This window comes from Selaginella moellendorffii, unplaced genomic scaffold (genome assembly GCF_000143415.4).
Source record: "Selaginella moellendorffii unplaced genomic scaffold, v1.0 SELMOscaffold_17, whole genome shotgun sequence".
NCBI lineage: Eukaryota > Viridiplantae > Streptophyta > Lycopodiopsida > Selaginellales > Selaginellaceae > Selaginella > Selaginella moellendorffii.
The window spans coordinates 832,904-850,969 of record NW_003314278.1 but is presented as its reverse complement, the minus strand read 5'-3'; the positions used below and the strand labels follow the sequence as shown (position 1 = coordinate 850,969).

Here is an 18,066-nt window from a genome sequence, read left to right as displayed (position 1 = left end):
TTTCAGGTGTTCCGCACCCAGGCCTAGGTCAGGTATACGAGGGAGGATTGGTGGCGATGGAGCACGTGGGAGGCTACGTGGAATTGCGGCAGGCACCCTGGCCCTAGCTTGGTGGGGCAGGCGAGGCGAAAGATTGATTGACTCAGAGTAGCAGTAGCGGCATGGGCAGTCGGTCGCGGGTGAGTAGCACGCAGAAGAGGCTGGCGAGCCAGGCAATGGGCGAGGAGGAGGCCACCACATACGAGGACGCGACGGACGAGGAGGAATTCGAGGAATTGGAAGAGCCCGGAATGAATGGGGACGGCGAGCAGGCAGTGAGCGGCACTAGCGAGGAGGAAGAGGAGGAGGAGGAGGAGGAGGAGGAGGATGACGATGAGGAGGAGGAGGAGGAGGAAGAGGAGGAGAAAGCAGGTCATCGGCTACGCTACCAGCCGCACCCTTCACCGCCACCGGATGAGAGCAGTCGTCCCACAAGGGTATACGCGGATGGCATCTACGACCTCTTCCACTTCGGCCATGCTCGATCCCTTGAGCAGGCCAAGAAGCTGTGAGTAGTAGTATCTCCCTCTCTTCACTCTGTGTCTTCACTCTGGTTGGGGGCATTGTGGCAGATTTCCCAACACCTACTTGCTCGTCGGCTGCTGCAGCGATGCCCTGACCCACAAGTACAAGGGCAAGACGGTGATGAGCGAGGCCGAACGATACGAGTCACTACGCCATTGCAGGTACATATCTCATCTAGCTAGCACCTCCAGATTCCATGCTGCTCTCAGGTGGGTGGACGAGGTGGTCGAGGATGCGCCATGGGTTATCACTCAGGAGTTTCTGGACAAGCACCGCATTGATTATGTGGCCCATGACGCGCTGCCGTAAGTTTGGCTTTGGTGTTCCTGACTGACTGACACCAGCTGGCTAAATCGCTACAGGTACGCTGATACTAGTGGAGCAAGCAAGGACGTCTATCACTTTGTACGCGCTCGCGCATGATTTGGTTGTCGTCTCTGATCAGTTCCGCATGGTGCAGGTTAAAGCCGCCGGGAAGTTCATGGAAACCAAGCGAACGGACGGTGTCTCCACTTCGGATCTCATCATGCGGATCATCAAGGACTACAATGAGTATGTCATGCGCAACCTCGCTCGCGGCTACTCGAGAAAGGAGCTGGGGGTGAGCTACGTCAAGGTGAGAGACGAGGTGGCAAGCCTTTTGCCGGAGCTGATTCTGTGCTGGATCGCAGGAAAAGCAGTTGCAAGTCAACATGGGAATGCGGAAGCTGCGCCAGAAGGTCAAGGAGCAGCAAGAACGTGTTGGACAGAGAGTAAGTCGAGAATGTGTCAGCCCGCTACTCATCCCCGTCATGCAATGCACTGCGCAGCTCAACACTGTTGCCAGGACCGCTGGGATGCATCACAGCGAGTGGGTGGAGAATGCCGATCGCTGGGTCAGCGGTTTCCTGGAGAAGTTTGAGGAGGGGTGCCACGTCATGGTAAGCGGACACTTACCCGATGCGAATAGTGAGACCTTTGGCACCAGAATTCCCAATAATTCCATCCATTTTTTACCTTGTTGCTTGTTTTGCTTTCCCAGGAAAAGGCAATCAAGACGCGCATACAAACTGGACTCATGACACCCCGCCTGAGGAAGAGATCCACTGTAAAACTGCTCACCAATCCTGGCTCCGGGAAAGCCTTGCCGCACAACTGAGTGATTCTGATTTTGTAAAGGTAATCGTCTCCGCGAAAATAATGTTAGTAAGCTACACGCTTTTGTTGGGAGTGCTGAGGTTGGGAAGCGCCGAGTACGTTTGCATGTCTGGGTTGAAGCCTTTGGCAATCATCTCCTTGAAGAGTGTGTACGCGTCTTCCACTTGCCCGGCCATGCTCAAGCTCCGGATGAGCACGTTATAGGTGGCAAGGGCAGGTGTGTGCCCCTCCCTCACCATCTCCTGGAGCAGCTCCATGGCCATGCTCGTGTGGCCCCGCCGGCTGAAACCAAGCACCAAGATGGTATAGGTGATGGAGTCGGGGAAGCAGCTGCATTCAATCATGTCCTGAAACAGTTCGTACCCCTTGTCCACTTGACCGCTCCTACAGAAGCCGGAGATGAGGGCATTGTATATGTACGAGTTTGGAGCGTGGCCCATCTTCACGAGTCGAGCGCTTTGCTCAAGGGCGTCCTCCATTCTTCCAGCCTTGGCAAGAGTATCGATGAGCGTTCCGAAGGTCGTCAAGTCTGGCATGCACTTGTTGGCCTGCATCTCGTCGAACAGATCGCAAGCTTCGTCGGTCCTGCGCAGCTTTTTAAGGCCGTTGAGGAGAGTGTTGTAGGTGACCACGTCCGGAGAATGCTTCCTTCTCTTCATCATGCCGAAGAAGCTGTACGCCTTCTCATACCTCCCGCAGCTGCTCAGAACATCGATGACGATGTTGTAGGTGCGGCAATCTGGCATGATCCCTTTCCTGTTCATGTCCTCGAGCAGCTCTAGCGCTTCGTCAACTTTACCCTGCTTACCGAGGCAGCTGATCAACACGTTGTAAACAACGGTGTCGGGCATGCAACCCGCCTTTTGCATGTTATAAAACACCTCCAAAGCCTTGGCCGCTCTCCCTGCCTTTCCAAAAGCATCCATGAGGTAGCTGTACGTGAAAACATCCAGAACGACTCCTCCTTGCTCCGCCTCTTGAAAAAGGGTCAAGGCTTCCTCGAGCTGCTTTGACTTGCACAGAGCTGTGAGCAAGGAACCGTGCCCAGCTGATGAGAGGCAGAGCCCCTTCCCTTGCATCAGCCGCAAGTACCTGCGGGCATCCTCAAGCCCCCCGGCTTTCTTGCACAGAACCCTGATGAGGGAGCTGTACATCACGTCCTCTGACGCAAGGCCCACGCTTCTGGCCTCGCTGATCACCCTCTCTATGTCATCGCTCCTTCCTGCGTCAACAAGGCCGCTGAGCAGCAAGTCGCACGTGGCCACACTGAGCTCCTTCATCTCCAGAAACACGTTGCACGCCTCGTCGAATTTGCCAGCCCTGGCCAAGGCGGCAATCAGAGTGTTGTAGCCGGGCACCTCAATAGCACCGCCAGGGAATTCCCTCAGGAAATCCAAGGCCTCCTCCATCTTGCCGGCGTGAGCAAGGCAAGTGACGAGAACGTTGGCCATGTGCACCGTGGGGAGTACAGCGTGCTTGGCCATCTCAGCCGACAGCCTGTGGAAGTCGTCAATCCTGGCCGCCCTCCGCATGCCGTGCAGGATGCTGTTGAACGTGCAGTGGTCCGGTTGGCAGCCTGCTCGTTGCATTGTCGACAGTAGCTCCCACACTTTGTCCATGTTGCCAGCCTTGCCTTGAGCACCTATGAGCAGGTTGTACGTGAAGACATCCGGGACGCTCTCCTTGGTCATAGTGCTCTCGAAAAGCTGGGTGGCCTCAGCTAGCCTGCCACACCTGATGAAGCCTTGGATGATGAAATTGTAGTTGACCGCCGAGAGAGCACAGCCGTCGTGTCGGGCGAGTTCCATGAACGAGGCAACCTCATGCATCTGTCCTGCTCTGCAGTGCGCGTTGACAAGGATGCCATAGGTGAAGGCATCGCGGGCACAGGCATGCGCTGTCATGTGGTGGAGAAGGCGGCGGGCTTGCCGCAGCATGCCCAGCCGACAGGTACAGTGGATGAGGGTGTTGCACACGTTGACGTCGGCTTTAAGACCTGCGCCGAGCATCTCCTGGAAGACGGCGAGCGCGTCAGTTGCTCTGCTCATCTTGCACAAGAAGATGACGAGTGTGTCGAAGGAAACGGCGTTTGGCTTGCAGCTGCCCTCCTGCTTGAGCCGCCGAAACATGTCGAGCGCCCGGTCCCCGTCACCGGCCTTGCAGTAGCCAGCAATCAGGGTGTTGTAGGCGACAACGTCGGGGGCGCAGTCGCACGTCTCCCTCATGTCGTCGAACAGTGTCATGGCCTGCTCCACCCTTCGCACCTCGCACAGCCAGTGCATGGCGGCGGTGAAGGCCACCGTGTCCGGCTGGCAGAAGTTTCCCCGCCTCATGTCATCCAGCATGCCCATGGCTGCGTCCAAGTCGCCCGCCCTGCCAAACGCCTGGATGCATTCCGTGCACGTCACCTCCGACAGGCCAACACCCTTTTGCCTCAGCTCCGCCAGCAGCTCCGCCAGAAGCTCCGTCCTGCCCAGCTTGCAAACCTCCTTGACCATGGCGGTGGCCGTGTGCGCGTCAACCGGCAGGCCCGCCTTGAGCAGGTGCTTGTAGGTGGCCAAGGCCATGTCGAGGCGCTGCTCCTCGAGAATCACTTTGACCAGGCAGTCGTGGGCAAATGCGTTGAACTTGAAGCCCAAGGCTCCCAGCCTGATGAAAGCTTCCACGCCACCTTGCACGCCACCGCGGCCGAGCATCATCTGGGCCAAGCTGCCAAACGTGTCCTTGGTGAGGGGGACGTGCTGAGCTTGCATCTGGTTGACGAGGCGGAGCGAGAGCGTGAGCTGCTTGTCCCGGCACAGCAGCTGCAGCATGAGGTTGTAGACGGTGCTCGTGTGCCTGAAGGTGGCGCGCGTGCCCGCCCACTGGAAGAAGGCATAAGCGGCCTGGACGTGGGCGCTGAGCTGCTGGAGCACCCGGGCAACCAGCTTTGTGCTGATATCGTACCTGGCGCCCAGGGACTCCATGTCGCCTCGCACCTCATGCTGCTCCTTGACGAATCTGCTTATTTCCTCGGCGCTACACGCCAGGGCCTTGGCGCTGTTGCCCTCCTCCGCCACCACCACCAACGACGCGGCTCTCACCGTGCTCTTGCTGCTCCTGGTGGACGCCACCCACTGCCTGCTGCTCCCGCCGGGCACCACTGGCAGGCAATGCCAATGCCATGCCACCACCGACATTGGCATGCCCTAGTCCTAGTGCTACTAGTGTCACTAGGTGCCCAGGGTATGGCGGGAAGCAGCAAGCCGACGCTGGTGCGCATCAAACGCAAGCGCTGCCATGAGCCCGTGGACCTCCTATGTAAGTCTCAGCTAGCTACGCATTGCTCTGCCGCTCCCAACCAAAGGCATCGCAGGGCTGGAGCGCAGTGCTACAAAGCGTCGCGGGCTTGATGCCGATGCCGCCAACTTGACACTGCTGGACGCTCCCCACCCCTCAGGTAGCCAAGCTACTTGCTACGTGCACATGTCGCTTCTTTCTTCCCTTCCCCCCAGGTGGCCAAGGAGGAGGAAAGCTTCTCTTTTGCCGGCTTCAAACTGTCGAGGCGTCACAAGTCAAGGATGCGTCCCTGTCAGAGTCTCTCATGGTGAGTGTGCTGCGCACCATCTGATCCGAACTGATGGCTGTGGATGGATGCTTGCAGTCCGAACTTTCTGCAACCAGGCAAGAGGCAAGGAAGAGCGGTTTCAAAAGAGCCAAGACGCCATCTGCATCTGCGGCTGCCAGGGAGCAGCACGAGGTACTTCCGCCGGCCCAAAGCTGCTGCCTGTGCTACAGCTTGTTTGCAGAGAGACGCCAAAGCCGCGCGCTACAAGCAGGTGTGGAAGAATCGACTGGGTCTAGAGAGCGAGGACGTTATGCCCCAGTTTTTTCACCTCTACGATGTAGTTCGAACAACAGGTGATCAGGAAGCGAGAGAGAGGTAAGCTGGCGCTAATGCCAACCAGGATTACCCAGCACGAAAAGACAGGGATCGCGAGGATAACGAGCTGCTGATGAAGTACATGCCACTCCTTAAGGAATTTTGCCCTGAAAACTTTCCTCCCGCCGATGCCTCCACCGGTTAGCGTCCATGCATACGAGGCCTCACATGTGCCAAGCTTGTCTTGCAGAGGAGTTCGTGTACGACGTGTATGCACAGCAGGCGGGGCACGAACAACTAGATGTGAACGAAGAAGATGACTTACTAACGTGAGCCATTTCCTTACCCTCGGTTTGAAGATTTCCACGGGGACAAATTGCAGGTTGCAAGTGAGCGATTCGTGTGCCTTTGGATTAGAGGAACAAGTCGATTCCGACTATGACAGCGAGGACTCAAACCGTAATGTTTCGTGTGGCCATGCCTTAAGGAGCGCCTGACCTCTAGATACGTTACAGGTGAGGATCGCCCCGAGTGCGACTATCCTGACGAAGAAGACGGAGATTGTTCCGAGGACGAGCTAGAAGACTCGGACCCTGACGACGAGAAGATCAGCGGCAGCAGCGATGATGAAGAGGACACAAACAAGTATATTTGGAAAAGTCGCAGGTGATGGAATCTACTGGTTTTTCTTTCTTGTTGAAAGTGTTTCCAAGGTGATTTAAGCAACGGGTAGCACAACGGGCTCTTTGATCCGGGTGTCCACCCCAGATGGAGGGAGGTCCAGATGTTTGGGCAGGATGGGATAATTTCCAGAGAAGCAAGCGTCACAGAAAGTTGGTGCGCTGTGGCCCAGCATTCCCCTCAGCCTCTCAAGTGGCAGGAAGGCGAGTGAGTCGGCCCCAATGAAGGCGCACGTCTCGTCAATGCTCAGCTTGTGCGATATGAGCTCTTCCCTGGAGGGCGTGTCGACGCCGTAGTAACAGGAGCCCGTGATAGGGGGGCTAGCAATCCGCAGGTGTACCTCCTTGGCGCCCGCCTCCTTGATGAGCCTCACAATCTTGGACGACGTTGTACCCCGGACAATGGAATCGTCCACCACCACCACCCTCTTGCCCTCGAGGACTTCCTTGACCGGAGAGAGCTTCAACTTGACCCCGAAGTCCCGGATCTTCTGGTGCGGCTCGATGAAAGTCCGTCCCACGTAGTGCGAGCGGATGAGCCCCTGCTGGAACGGGACGCCCGACTTGTAGGCGTAGCCCAGCGCCGCCACCATCCCCGAGTCTGGGACTGCGATGACTACGTCGCAATCCACGGGTGCCTCCTCGGCCAGCACCTCGCCAATCCTGTACCTGGTCTGGTACACAGACAGTCCGAAGACGACCGAGTTGGGCAGCGCAAAGTAGATGTGCTCGAAGATGCAGGCCTTGCGCTCCTTGTGTGGCATGAGGCAGAGGGAGCTGACGCCGTCCCTGTCAACCACGATCACCTCCCCTGGGTTCACCTCCCTCTGGAATTCCGCCTCGATGAGGCCCAGGGCGCACGTCTCGGACGCGAAGACGACGGCGCCGTTGCTCCGGCGGCCCATGACAAGCGGGCGGAAGCCGTAGGGGTCCCTGGCCGCCACCAGCTTGTCCTCGGTGAGAAAGACGAGCGAGTAGGCACCCTCGAGCTGCTCACAGGCGTGGACGAGGCGAGAGATGAAGGGGCGCGCCTTGGAGGTGGCGATGAGGTGCAGCACAACCTCGGTGTCGGAGGAGGTGTTGAAGATGGAGCCGCTGTCCTCGAGCATGATGCGGAGCTCGTTGTAGTTGACAAGGTTGCCATTGTGAGCCACGCCCACAGAGCCGAAGCGGTAGCCGGCGACAAAGGGCTGGACGTTTTTGAGTACCGAATCACCGGCGGTACCATACCTTACGTGCCCGATCGCCGATAAGCCGGGGAGCTTGCTCAGCTTGGAGTGATTGAACACCTCCGACACCAGCCCCAGCCCGGTGATCCCCTTGAGCTGCCCACCGTCACACGACACAATTCCCGCGCCCTCCTGCCCCCTGTGCTGCAGCGCGTGCAGCGCCAGATAGCACAGCCTGCTCGCATCGCTGTCGCCGTAGATGCCCACCACGCCGCATTCCTCCCCCCACGCCCGCTCCGCCGCCGCCAGCATGGGCTGCTCCTCTTGGTGCTCGCATGACCATCGGGCAGAGCATCTGAGACTGATACCTCCTCTCGCCTGAGCTGCTGCAATCCTTGGTTTGCTCCAGCCGCCGCTGTGCCAGGGGAGAAACAAGGAGGTGTTGCTGCTACCCGCTGCCATCCCGACGGCGGCGGTGGCTGCTGCTAGAACCATGGCTTTTTTAGGGCTGGCGGTGTGGACAAGAGAGATATTCTGTGATGGCGACGGGATCCCCTCAAGAAACGCACTGAGATATTCCCTGCGCACAAACGGAAGAAAGATAACCCCCAAGAAGGCCTACTTGCTCCTGGGTGCCTGGGATCTTGAGCCGTATCTAGTAGCAGTGCAAAGAAAAGGAAAGCCTCTCTCACACAACATTATAAGTTGTAATAGCAACAGCAGCAGCAGCAAAGGAGCAATGACGGTGGCCGCCGTGGCTTCATCCAGTTTGCTCCTGTGTGAAGAATCCATGTCCCACAGCGACGATGGCACCGCCATCTTGGGATTGGATCGGCTGGCAATGTCGGGGGAGCGTGGTGAAGACTTTCACCAGCCGTGCCAGCTAGATTGCGCGCTCCAATTCGGGGAATGCATGGCACTCCTCGTCAGCCAGGAGAGTGTGGGACGCTATCTGCCTTGCAAGCTCTTTGTGCGACAGCTGCTCCTGGAGCGATCGCCCCTCGTGGAGCTCCGCCGTGCAACTGTTGTGTGGATACTTGAGGTGAGACTGTGTGCAGCATTGTGAAGCGCGGAATTGAGATAACCAGGAGCTTGTTTCAGCTCCGAAGTCTCCTGCGTTTGGATGTCTCTGTGGCTGCCAGCGCGGTATCAATGCTGGATCGGTTTGTTTCTTCGAGCTCTTGTCAAGTGCAATCGAGTCACTCTCCGCTGCACCTGAATCTGGCGGGCCTGGCTTGCATGTGGCTGGCTGCCAAGTACAGTGGCAGCCGGGTGCTCGACTTCTGGCACCTAAAGGTACCCCCTCCCTCCCAGTGCGTCCCCCTGCTCTAAGATTGCTGGATGTGGTTGGAGCGCAGGGTGCTGCTGCCAAGGTTGGGTTCGATGCTGCCAGCATCCGGCGCATGGAGCTGATTGTGCTCAGGTCGCTGGGATGGTCGGCAGTCACGCTCACCCCCCACGACTTCATCTTCAACGCCATCCGGCACCTTGCCAGTAGCGCCGCATTTCCCACACACACACTCCACTACTTCTTCTCCAGGGCCGATGAGCTCGTGGCTGGGCTCCTTCCAGGCATGGCTGCGTGCAATGTCCGAACATATATGCTAATCTCGACCGCCTTGTCTTGTCTTGCGCAGAGGCAGCCTTCTTACAGTACCAGCCATCTGTGATCGGCAGCTGCATTCTTCAGTGTGTGCTGGATGAGAGCATCCCCGTGCAATCAGCCGACTTCATGGATCGTCTTCGGACAACGCTGGCGGTTGACATGGTTGGTACCGTTTATAACAACAAAACCGGACAAAATAAAATCAAAGAATTAAAAGGACCTACCTTGCCACCAAACGCCTCTTTCACCTCTCTTGGCTCTTGTTTCACTGTCCTCTTGAAACAGATATCGTCTTGGGATTGCTACCAGTTGCTCATGGACCGCGTCGTCGATCCAGAGGACTGTTGTTGCGCCGCCCCGTCGCCAGATCATGTTGCCGGTGCGCACCTCTCACATTTGGACCAAATTAACAAGGTTGTCACGAGATGATTAAGAAAGAAAAAGATTTGACCTTTAGATCCCAGCGGTCCGAATGGGCGGTCCTTAAACTTTTGCCCCTTCGCAACTGCCGTGCGTTCAGCTGGCACAGATTTAGGGCTCTCAACTAGCGCAGCACATCAGGATGGTGCGGCGCGACAAATATGTCAAGGCCATGCCTGGCTACGGCGGCCATGTGCCCTGCATGCGCAACCACATTGTGGGGAGGAGTTTCTCGGATTCCACAGTCCGTGCGTCGCAGTGCGAGAAGGCGTTTCGGCGGGATGATTATGCGAGTGTGGCGCCTCTGGTATGTGTCGGCCGCTCATCACGCACAATTTAGCACGGAGACCGGTGCTGTGGCAGACTGTCGAGTCCCGGCCGCAAGGGAGGGACTTTCTCTACGCCCAGACCGCAAAGACGGGATACGAGCTCCTGGACAAGAGGGCGCTGGAGCCTCGCATCAGCAAGAAGCGGCCATCCGGTGCGCTCTTCCATGCCACGGGGCGCCTGGATGTGCGCGGCATGGAGTGAGTAACGAGCACGGGAAGTCATGTTTATAATGGACATGTTTCGTGTACAGGAAAGTGGCAGGAACCACTGAAGAGTGTGTCACCAAGACCGTCAAATCTGCATCACTTCCCGTTGCACCATACAGAGATCCCACCCTGCAGCTGCGCAAGTCCTTCCACAAAATGAGCTTGGAACAGCCCGAGATCCCCACGGTCCCGGGCTACACAGGTCACCAGGTCTCTCTCTCTCTCTCTCTCTCTCTCTCTTTGCATCAACACAACATGGATTCCACCTCTTTGTGATGCAGCATGGGTCCCAACACATATTCGGCAAATCTTATGGCTCAAGCAGACGAGAAATCATCACGGACCACTGTGTCCCAGACAAGCCCACTGTCAAGGAGCTCCTCTACTATTGGGACACGCGGCCTCAAGGCAAGCAGACCGCCGACAAGCACAGGATACCCGGTTACCAGGTCTGATATGTATGTTACGTAGTGCAATCATCAAGCAACTTTGGCTTCTACGGCAGGGGTATATTCCCAGCAAGAGCAACCACGTCTTTGCTAAGACGGCCGGAGCGGCCTCAAACTTGGCTGCCTTGGCTGAAAATACCTTGAGAGAGCGCAAGAATGCCGGCAGCCTGTACGAGCTTGTCGACAATCCACCACAGGTGAGGCATGCATGGGGCAAGCGTCTAACTCTGCTTGTTCCTTCCTCCAGGGGAAAGTCGACCTCTACGCACAAAGTCAGGAGCGCTTCTTCGAAGTGGAGCCTAGGCCCAACTATATAAGAGTGGACAAGAAAACGACCAGGGTAAGCAAGATTATATAGCGTGCTCCTTTATTTCTCTTGTGGGATCCATGCAGCCGTCCATGTTTGAGCTGAGGCCCGACTACAGGGTGAGGTTGAAAATCTTTGATGACACTCGACAAGTGATGGAAGGCAAGCACCATGTCACGGGATACACCGGGCACGTCCATGCATCACAGGTTCGCGTCTTCATCCTCGCTTTGTGTGCGTGCCGCTCAGACTCTACCCCTTTCCGTTGCAGCACTTGTACGCCAAGTCGTACGGCAAGATCTCCCGAACGCTGCATGAGAAGCCAGCTATCCCGGAAACGTCGGAGCAGTACTTGAACTTCGCTGATTCTCGCGCGCTCGTAGATCAAGTCGACGACGTTACCATTTCATAGCACGGGACACGCTTTTGTACAAATCCAGAAAGACGAGTTTTGGTTCAAACCTGTTGCTTTCGGAGCATCCAGCCTTTGGCACGCTCTAGCATGGAATGCCCTGCTCAACAAATGGTCAGAGGTAAACAGCTCAACACCGGCCTGCGTACCTGGGTTGTTGTTTTTGGCTCCAAGGGATCCGTTGCCCGCGGACCAACTCCGCCTCAAACTGGTGTTGCTAGTAAGGAGGTTTTCCTTCTCCGAGTGCTTACGCCGCTTGGGTGAAGTCGACTTCGCTCTACTCGCGTTCTTGGACAGTTTAGAGTAGTGTTGACCACGCCCAACACCTTGCCTCTTCTCCTGAGTAGCATCCTTGCACGTCTTCTTGCTTGCCTCTAACACCTTCAAAGGCCGCGGATTACTATGCTTCCAGCTATGGCCTGTGGCAGCGATCTCGGAGTGCTTGTCTCCACGAGAAAAGTGCGCTGGAGGAACCGGTAGCCGAGAACCAAGGGAATAAGTGACTGTCTCCGTCGCGAGCCGTGGACGAGTAACTGGTTTGTTCTTTGAGGGCAAGCGGTCAATCAGTGCCGGAAGCGACTTGACAGGAGATGTCTGTCCCTTCTTACCACGAAGCAATGGCACTTTCTGCGCTTTGTCCACTCCAGTCTTCTTAGCAGCTGGATGCTTGAACGGAGCTAATACCCTGAAATGCTTCGAGCTTGGCGGGCTTGTCGTCTCGTATGCAGGGTTTGGAAACATAACTGCATTCGACTGTGTGGACTTCATCTGCGACAACTTCCAACTCTTCTGAGATTGTTTCACCTTTGTAACCTTCATGGATGGTGCCGCCGCTGGTGCTGGTGCCTGTACCGGTGCCGGTGACGCTACTGGCAGGGCGTTGAAGGTCTGAAGCTGTTCAATCTTGTCGAACTCCTGGATGCCCACTCCACTATGCAAAGTAGCCGAGGCATCCCCTTTGGTTTGGCTATCTGCATGACGCCTGTCACGCTGTATACTTGCAGAACCCCGCCTTGCTTCAAACACTTGCGATACCCCACCAGAGAGTTCCTTTGCGTTCTTGGCAGCCGCGAGAAGATCCGAGAGTACCCGATGCACAGACTCAGCCGATTCTGACCACTGCGTCCACTCAGCTACATACATCACGAAGGAGAGAAGTGTAAACCAATGGATCCCAGACAAACATTTTGGCGACAAACCTGCATTGGATAGCTTCGCCATCGCATCGTCATCGAGTCCAACTCTGCAGCAGAGAACACTGGGAAATCCTATACAGCACAGAAAAGCCGCTACCTTTGGAGTCGCGCGCCATCGCTTTTGGGGCTTTTGCAAGAAACAGCCATCCTGGTGACCTCGATCGCGGTCTGCAGCTGCTGCAGCCGAGCTACAATCTCATCCACCTGCGCGACCCGCAGATTAGAGCCTTGCGGGCGAAGGAGGCGCTCACCTTGTCAAGGGCCCTCTGGATTGGCGGAGGCTGATGCGCTTCCATGGACGCCGATCAAACTAGCCCTTCCGCCCTAAGCCTGGCTCGAGGTTTAAAATGGGGTCCTGCCCATTCGCCCTAGCCCAACGGCTTTATTTTGCTTTCGAGAGGATGGATGCTAGATCGACGCTTGGTATGGTGAGAGAGGAGGATTTCCTTGCGCGCAAGCTCGACATTCAGCTGGATTACTGGGCAGCGGAGAAATGGCAGCTGGAGAATCGACTTCTGGTGGTATGTTTTGTCGATTCATTCGAATGCTAGGGCTTAGGGGCTTCTCTTGCAGGGAGAGAGAGCTCACAGGCATACGGAGGCTTTTCAAAGCTATGAAAATGCGCAGCTTGCCCTCACACTGGGCCTTCAGCAGCACGAACTTTTTCTGACCAAGCTCAAGCTGGGTATGTTAACGACGTACATCCTTCGCGCATGCTCAAAACCTTGCAATGACAGATAGCGCTGTGGACGATCTTACGCATTTCCAGACCCGAGTGACACTACTGGAGAGCCAAGTTCGACTAGAAAAGGTGCTTGCCTGGTTACTCCTTCGCTGTAAGATTAATTGCCATACATTACGCAGGAAAAGGTTGAGCGGCTCAAGCAGCAGCAGTCCCTCGGTGGACAATCCGTCTTAGCAACGAAGGAAGCGGAGTTTGTGGATAAGTTGCATGATGCATCACAGCAGATTCAGGATCTTCGGCTGGAAATCCAGGGGTTGAAACTCGGCCATGCCACAGAAATGACCAAAGTTTCGAAGGAGTTGCAAGCTCTTCTCAGGGAAAGGGACTTCGTGTGGAATCAGCTGAAATGCTTGGAGGCCGATTTTTGCTGCCGCCTGAAAGAAAAAGAAGCGGTAGTGCTCGCTAGTCAAGAGGACATCGCGAAGCTTCGAGAGTGTAACGAGTTGGCGCAGAGAGTTGGTGATGAAAGAGCAGTGGAGCTGACGATAACGAAGATGGAATTGAAGAAAGCAGAAGATGAGTCCCTGGAGATGAAAAATATGGTTGCCGAACTCATGTCAGAGAAGGTGCAAACAAGCGCAAGCGATGAGCTACAAAATGCGTACAGAAGGCTGGAGGAGGTAAGGCTGGAAAATAGGAACCTGAAGGAGTTGTATGCTGAACTGGAGGCCAAGCATGACGAAAAAAGGGTTCGCAGATTTAATTTCTCTGCTTGCTTTTCTTACTGTTCTGTTTCTTCCAGAGGCTGGACAAACCCGTGAAAACTGGAAAGAAGGACGTCACTACTCGCAACTTATCGTCGGAAATGGAGGCCGTCGCCGCAGGAGAGTCTGGGCAATGCAAGCGCTTGCGCTCGCGCTCTCGAAAAGCCAGAGGAGAAGGGGTACACCTCCCTTCAAGCAAAGTTATACTTTTTCTAACACAAAATGCAGGAGAAGACTGCAAAGCGCACCAATCGTGGTGAGAACACTGGAAAGCGACGCCAGGTAGTGAGAAATGCGCATGAAACACTCATCTGACTATTTAATTTACAGAACAAGACTTCAAGCTCCAGTGGCGGAAGGGTTCTAAGAGCAAGAGACTCGAGTGGCAGTGCCACAAACACTAGCTTTTTCTCAGCCTCGTTTAGTATTCCAAAGGTAAAGAATACACTCGCAGCGGTGAGATAACAACGATCATGACAAAGAAATCTTCCTCTTGGGCAGTCGTCTTCGTAAAATAGATGAGCCGGTGCCTTCAACTACTTGACTTGTGCTCAGATAGGGGCACATGTATCCTTCCACCTGGTTTGTTAATTATACAACAACATTCTCTTTGTTGAAGCTACAACGAACCTGTAGTAGAGTAGCAGGAACGTCCACGCGACCTTGCAGTATAGTGTCCACTCCCTCGAGGACGTTTGGCGAGCATGGCGTAAGAATGTACAAGATGCGCCGGTCAGCATCGATAGCCCGGACAATACCTGAAAAAGGCGGACAGCTCACTCGAATGCTAGCTGAAGAAACGCCACTCACCGAAACCAACGCATGGGGGTTGCTCTTCTCCAGTGTGAGAGCTGGTAGCCAAACCAACAAGTTGAGCATTCAAGCCGAACAACTTCTGAGATAGTGGGACCTGTCCAAATCGTATACAAGAGTTGAGTTTACATGGAAGACCAGTCTGGAAGTCTCAACCTGGACATGAAGATGCACGATGTTGAGATCATCCGCTGAAACTTGATAAGGACCCTGGCAGGCTAGTGTTCTTGCAACTTCCTCAAATCGAAGGCCAAGCGAAGAATCGATTCTATCGTAATCATGGAAGTAATGCACCACTCTGAGAGCTCTAAGCTGAGCAGCCGTCCTGACAGCACTAGGCAAGAATTAGTTCCACATGATGGTGAATGCGAAAGAAGCTGAGTGGCATACCGGTCAGGCTCAGTCGAGCAGGAGAAAGCGCGTTCTAGATGAAGGACGGAGGCAATGCCATCAGGCAGCGGCGGAACACTCTCATGGTCTGCAGAGTGGATCTCTACCACATGCGTGGGCGTCGAATAACGCAGTATATCAACCAAGAGGTCGTATCCGACACCTTTGGAACGCAAAGTTAGAATACATGACAAGCGAGAAAAATCCTGGACCTGCCCGCCATCCAAGCGAGTTGATGACCAGCGGAATCTCAAGAGCGGCCCGTCGAAAAGAGTCGTAAAGATCCTTGAAGTATTTGACATATGCCTTTGGATCCGATTGTGGAGTTATGTCACCGTAGAAGAAGCACCTGAAAGATGCGGGTATGCGGGTCGGAAACGCAACATGAAAGTCGGAAAATATCATAAAACCTTTGCGGGACACGTAGGTGTGAGACGGGAGAGCCTGCAATGAAAAACATGAGAAAAGGAACGATTCCAGAAGCGCTGATCCTTGCCAGTGATCGGTTCTTCAAGAACGTGAAGTGATAAGCATCCTGGGATTGTAAACTCTGGCTGGCCAACGTCGGCGTCGAGATATGCAACAGCTTTGTACCTGCATGAGCATGAGCGAGCCAGGTCTAAGACAAATCAAGAATCCACCTGGTCAGCAATCTGTTGACGAGGAAACGAGCAAAAGTCGACTTTCCCACGCCTTTCCCTCCGCAGACTGGAACAACAGGTGGAAGCCTGTCACATACGGACATTATCAAGTCGGCAGTGGACGACCACTCGCAAGGTATAATGGTCGGCCGCATGCGCTTCTGAGCTCCTTCCACAACGTCACTGCTTATTTGTTTCCTTTTCCTGGATTCAGCATTTTGGTCAGAAGATGAGCGGGAGTCATCGACAATTTCCTGCAAACAGAAGACTTAAGGTGTGCCGGTCTATGTAACACAACTTACGAGAGTAAAAGACAGCGAGTCGTCATCCGGCTGCTCGAGGCTGCAGGAGCTGAAACGGAGGACGCACCCGCCTTGGCTCGTCTGGAATGTTAAAGCCGAGCATAGCGTCGAGCAAGATTTCACAAGAACTTCCGTGGCCCGAATAAGGGAGTAACCATGCATGGAAGCACTTCCTTCGGTCAGGCACACCATGGCACATCCATCAAACGCAAGAGTCTGCCAGATTCACAAGCGATCATGGGAGCGTCTCTCGTTGCTTGCGTACCTGGTTGGCCGCAAGCCGGACCATGGCTTTGTTGTCGTCCACAAGTTGAACGCTGCAGTAGAGTTAGGAGGTGGAGAACAACCAGAGCACCAGTACCAACCTGACGGCCTCTTCACTGATGGGGTGAGCGTTGCTCGCGGCCGGGGAAACCGTGCGCCTTCTCGTCCGGTCTTGCTTGCTGGTAGCGTGGTCCGCTCGCTTGCGTTTGCATGGGAGGCCCTTGACAAAGCACCGAGCGGCGAGGTTGAGGAAAATGCTCCTGCTGTCGGGCAGGAGGCCTTTCATGGCGGTGGTGGGAAAGAGGGGAGGAGGGGGTTACAAAAGTGCTTAAGCCTGGAGTGGTTTCTCGTACGTGTTCTGGTCCCTAAACTCCTGAAGCCGCTTCTGGATCATGTCCACGACATTGGGCTGCACGAAGATGTTAGTGTCATCCAGCACGTAGATGATAAACTGCTGGGCCGCGGGGAGCTGCTCGTTCATGTGAATGACAAACTGCGCCATGGGTATGTCGCTGCACGCACCACGGCCACGGCCATCAAGCGCAAAAAGCAGCGGGCAAGTGTGACGCACCAGCTCACCAGGACGCCCTTGATCGCCTGCACCATGGCGCCGCCCACCTCGCGCACGCCTACCTATAAGCCCTAGCTCCTCCTAAAATCTCTGTACAAGAATAAGCCTAGCTAGTCCCCCCACTTTATCACGGCTGCGACTTTGTGGGAAGGATGGTGTCCGCCAGCTCCCTGTTGATTGCAATCTGGAGCGGGGGCATGTGGCTCATGATCCCCGATACATTAGACATCCTGCCATGGAAAGAAAAGCTGGATTAAGTTCTTTCAAGCCAGAGCGTGTATGTATTTATGTACCCGTCGAGGAGCGCTTCCAGGTTGTCCCGGAACTTGGCCAAGAGATCCGTGTTCTCCTGGGCCTGCATCGCACCGCCCTTGTCAAGAACCAGGACGTCAAAAACAACAGCGACATACCTTGCCAGCAGCCAGGTTGGCTCGTATCTGCACAACCACTTGGAGGTTTTGGTCAAACAGCTCCCCGGCGGTGCCACCGATTGCTGCGGGAAACAAGCACAACGTCAGGCATCGAGAGTGAAGCAAAGCGGACGAACCTTCGTTTGAAATACCATCGTCGGCATCAATAGGAAGGGGCGTGGTAGAGTACATGGGCATGGAGCCGGTGTTGGTGCTGGTGTTGTTGTTGTTGCTGTTGCCGTTGCCGCCGGTCTTGGCCAGAGCTGCTGTTGATGGCTTCACGTCTACAGTCTTATCCTGCCCAACGACCAACCAACGATCCAACGAGGGCCAAAGAAAAGAGACAAATGCTCACCTTCTTGTCCTTGGATTTCTTGGAAGCGTTGTGTTGTTCTTCGGCCTTCCTCCTCTTGCCGACCTCCTTCTTCTGCAAAGCCCCCACAAGTCAGTGTGAGCTCCCCGGACAAAGGAAGAAAACAACTCACGGCCATCCATCGGCATCGCAGAGCAACGTCCCTCACGCTCTTGTCCGACAAAAGGGCTGCGATCTTGATGTACTTCCACACGCCTGCCTCACTCCCAAAGCTGCAAGGAGAGCACACAGACAGAGGTTACGAGGAGGAGATACATGGAGAGAGGGACTGACGTGTGGAGGCTCTCGTCCAGAATGGATTGCTCCTCGGCGCTCCACTCAACAGCCAGGCCTGGATTGTGAAGAAGTTGGTGCTTGGAATCTCCGGGCGTTGGTGCTGCGCATGGTGGAGGAGGAGGAGGGGGATGAGTGCGAGCTCCATTGGCCATGGCCGTAGCAGCAGACTCCGATTTTACGACAAGGCCAACAGCAGTAGCCATTGTCCTATACTATTCCCGCCATAGCCCTAGCTCTAG

The 18,066-nt window shown here is 55.3% G+C and overlaps 9 protein-coding genes across 9 annotated transcripts; 3 read left to right on the top strand and 6 right to left on the bottom strand.

Moving 5' to 3' along the window:
* Nucleotides 1-52: 52 nt before the first annotated feature.
* On the top strand, nucleotides 53-1,778 carry LOC9643001 (choline-phosphate cytidylyltransferase 2). The gene is made up of 8 exons (XM_002971638.2): nucleotides 53-547; nucleotides 612-725; nucleotides 774-869; nucleotides 927-969; nucleotides 1,025-1,180; nucleotides 1,236-1,316; nucleotides 1,374-1,484; nucleotides 1,586-1,778. The coding sequence occupies exons 1-8, from the start codon at nucleotides 162-164 to the stop codon at nucleotides 1,700-1,702; spliced, it is 1,104 nt and encodes a 367-aa protein (XP_002971684.2). The 5' UTR covers nucleotides 53-161; the 3' UTR covers nucleotides 1,703-1,778.
* Nucleotides 1,755-3,509, bottom strand: LOC9643000 (pentatricopeptide repeat-containing protein At4g31850, chloroplastic). Its single transcript, XM_024676642.1, has one exon. The coding sequence runs from the start codon at nucleotides 3,507-3,509 to the stop codon at nucleotides 1,755-1,757; it is 1,755 nt and encodes a 584-aa protein (XP_024532410.1).
* On the top strand, nucleotides 3,407-6,315 carry LOC112346854. The gene is made up of 9 exons (XM_024676647.1): nucleotides 3,407-5,001; nucleotides 5,057-5,140; nucleotides 5,196-5,287; nucleotides 5,345-5,440; nucleotides 5,490-5,623; nucleotides 5,672-5,763; nucleotides 5,814-5,892; nucleotides 5,946-6,022; nucleotides 6,079-6,315. The coding sequence occupies exons 1-9, from the start codon at nucleotides 3,525-3,527 to the stop codon at nucleotides 6,231-6,233; spliced, it is 2,286 nt and encodes a 761-aa protein (XP_024532415.1). The 5' UTR covers nucleotides 3,407-3,524; the 3' UTR covers nucleotides 6,234-6,315.
* LOC9640209 (amidophosphoribosyltransferase, chloroplastic) lies at nucleotides 6,193-8,041 on the bottom strand. Its single transcript, XM_002971433.2, has one exon. The coding sequence runs from the start codon at nucleotides 7,905-7,907 to the stop codon at nucleotides 6,282-6,284; it is 1,626 nt and encodes a 541-aa protein (XP_002971479.2). The 5' UTR covers nucleotides 7,908-8,041; the 3' UTR covers nucleotides 6,193-6,281.
* Nucleotides 8,042-10,764: 2,723 nt separating this feature from the next.
* On the bottom strand, nucleotides 10,765-12,680 carry LOC9640208. The gene is made up of 5 exons (XM_024676628.1): nucleotides 12,590-12,680; nucleotides 12,436-12,542; nucleotides 12,342-12,385; nucleotides 11,292-12,275; nucleotides 10,765-11,242 (listed from the first exon to the last, which is right to left on the bottom strand). The coding sequence occupies exons 1-5, from the start codon at nucleotides 12,632-12,634 to the stop codon at nucleotides 11,187-11,189; spliced, it is 1,236 nt and encodes a 411-aa protein (XP_024532396.1). The 5' UTR covers nucleotides 12,635-12,680; the 3' UTR covers nucleotides 10,765-11,186.
* Nucleotides 12,681-12,724: 44 nt separating this feature from the next.
* On the top strand, nucleotides 12,725-14,409 carry LOC9642998 (restin homolog). Its single transcript, XM_024676234.1, has 7 exons — nucleotides 12,725-12,859; nucleotides 12,912-13,023; nucleotides 13,076-13,149; nucleotides 13,203-13,772; nucleotides 13,826-13,966; nucleotides 14,016-14,069; nucleotides 14,118-14,409. Exons 1-7 carry the CDS (start codon nucleotides 12,740-12,742, stop codon nucleotides 14,250-14,252), a joined length of 1,206 nt encoding a protein of 401 aa, XP_024532002.1. The 5' UTR covers nucleotides 12,725-12,739; the 3' UTR covers nucleotides 14,253-14,409.
* On the bottom strand, nucleotides 14,177-15,569 carry LOC112346713 (polynucleotide 5'-hydroxyl-kinase NOL9-like). The gene is made up of 7 exons (XM_024676237.1): nucleotides 15,487-15,569; nucleotides 15,401-15,434; nucleotides 14,991-15,339; nucleotides 14,757-14,934; nucleotides 14,598-14,697; nucleotides 14,418-14,545; nucleotides 14,177-14,366 (listed from the first exon to the last, which is right to left on the bottom strand). Exons 3-7 carry the CDS (start codon nucleotides 15,290-15,292, stop codon nucleotides 14,259-14,261), a joined length of 816 nt encoding a protein of 271 aa, XP_024532005.1. The 5' UTR covers nucleotides 15,293-15,339; nucleotides 15,401-15,434; nucleotides 15,487-15,569; the 3' UTR covers nucleotides 14,177-14,258.
* A 292-nt stretch (nucleotides 15,570-15,861) lies between these two features.
* LOC112346716 (general transcription and DNA repair factor IIH subunit TFB5-like) lies at nucleotides 15,862-16,878 on the bottom strand. The gene is made up of 5 exons (XM_024676246.1): nucleotides 16,769-16,878; nucleotides 16,299-16,709; nucleotides 16,199-16,250; nucleotides 15,934-16,149; nucleotides 15,862-15,885 (listed from the first exon to the last, which is right to left on the bottom strand). The coding sequence occupies exons 1-2, from the start codon at nucleotides 16,801-16,803 to the stop codon at nucleotides 16,526-16,528; spliced, it is 219 nt and encodes a 72-aa protein (XP_024532014.1). The 5' UTR covers nucleotides 16,804-16,878; the 3' UTR covers nucleotides 15,862-15,885; nucleotides 15,934-16,149; nucleotides 16,199-16,250; nucleotides 16,299-16,525.
* LOC9640207 lies at nucleotides 16,642-18,058 on the bottom strand. Its single transcript, XM_024676239.1, has 7 exons — nucleotides 17,825-18,058; nucleotides 17,664-17,763; nucleotides 17,534-17,605; nucleotides 17,316-17,475; nucleotides 17,179-17,261; nucleotides 17,062-17,123; nucleotides 16,642-16,998 (listed from the first exon to the last, which is right to left on the bottom strand). Exons 1-7 carry the CDS (start codon nucleotides 18,028-18,030, stop codon nucleotides 16,896-16,898), a joined length of 786 nt encoding a protein of 261 aa, XP_024532007.1. The 5' UTR covers nucleotides 18,031-18,058; the 3' UTR covers nucleotides 16,642-16,895.
* Between the last annotated feature and the right edge of the window lie 8 nt (nucleotides 18,059-18,066).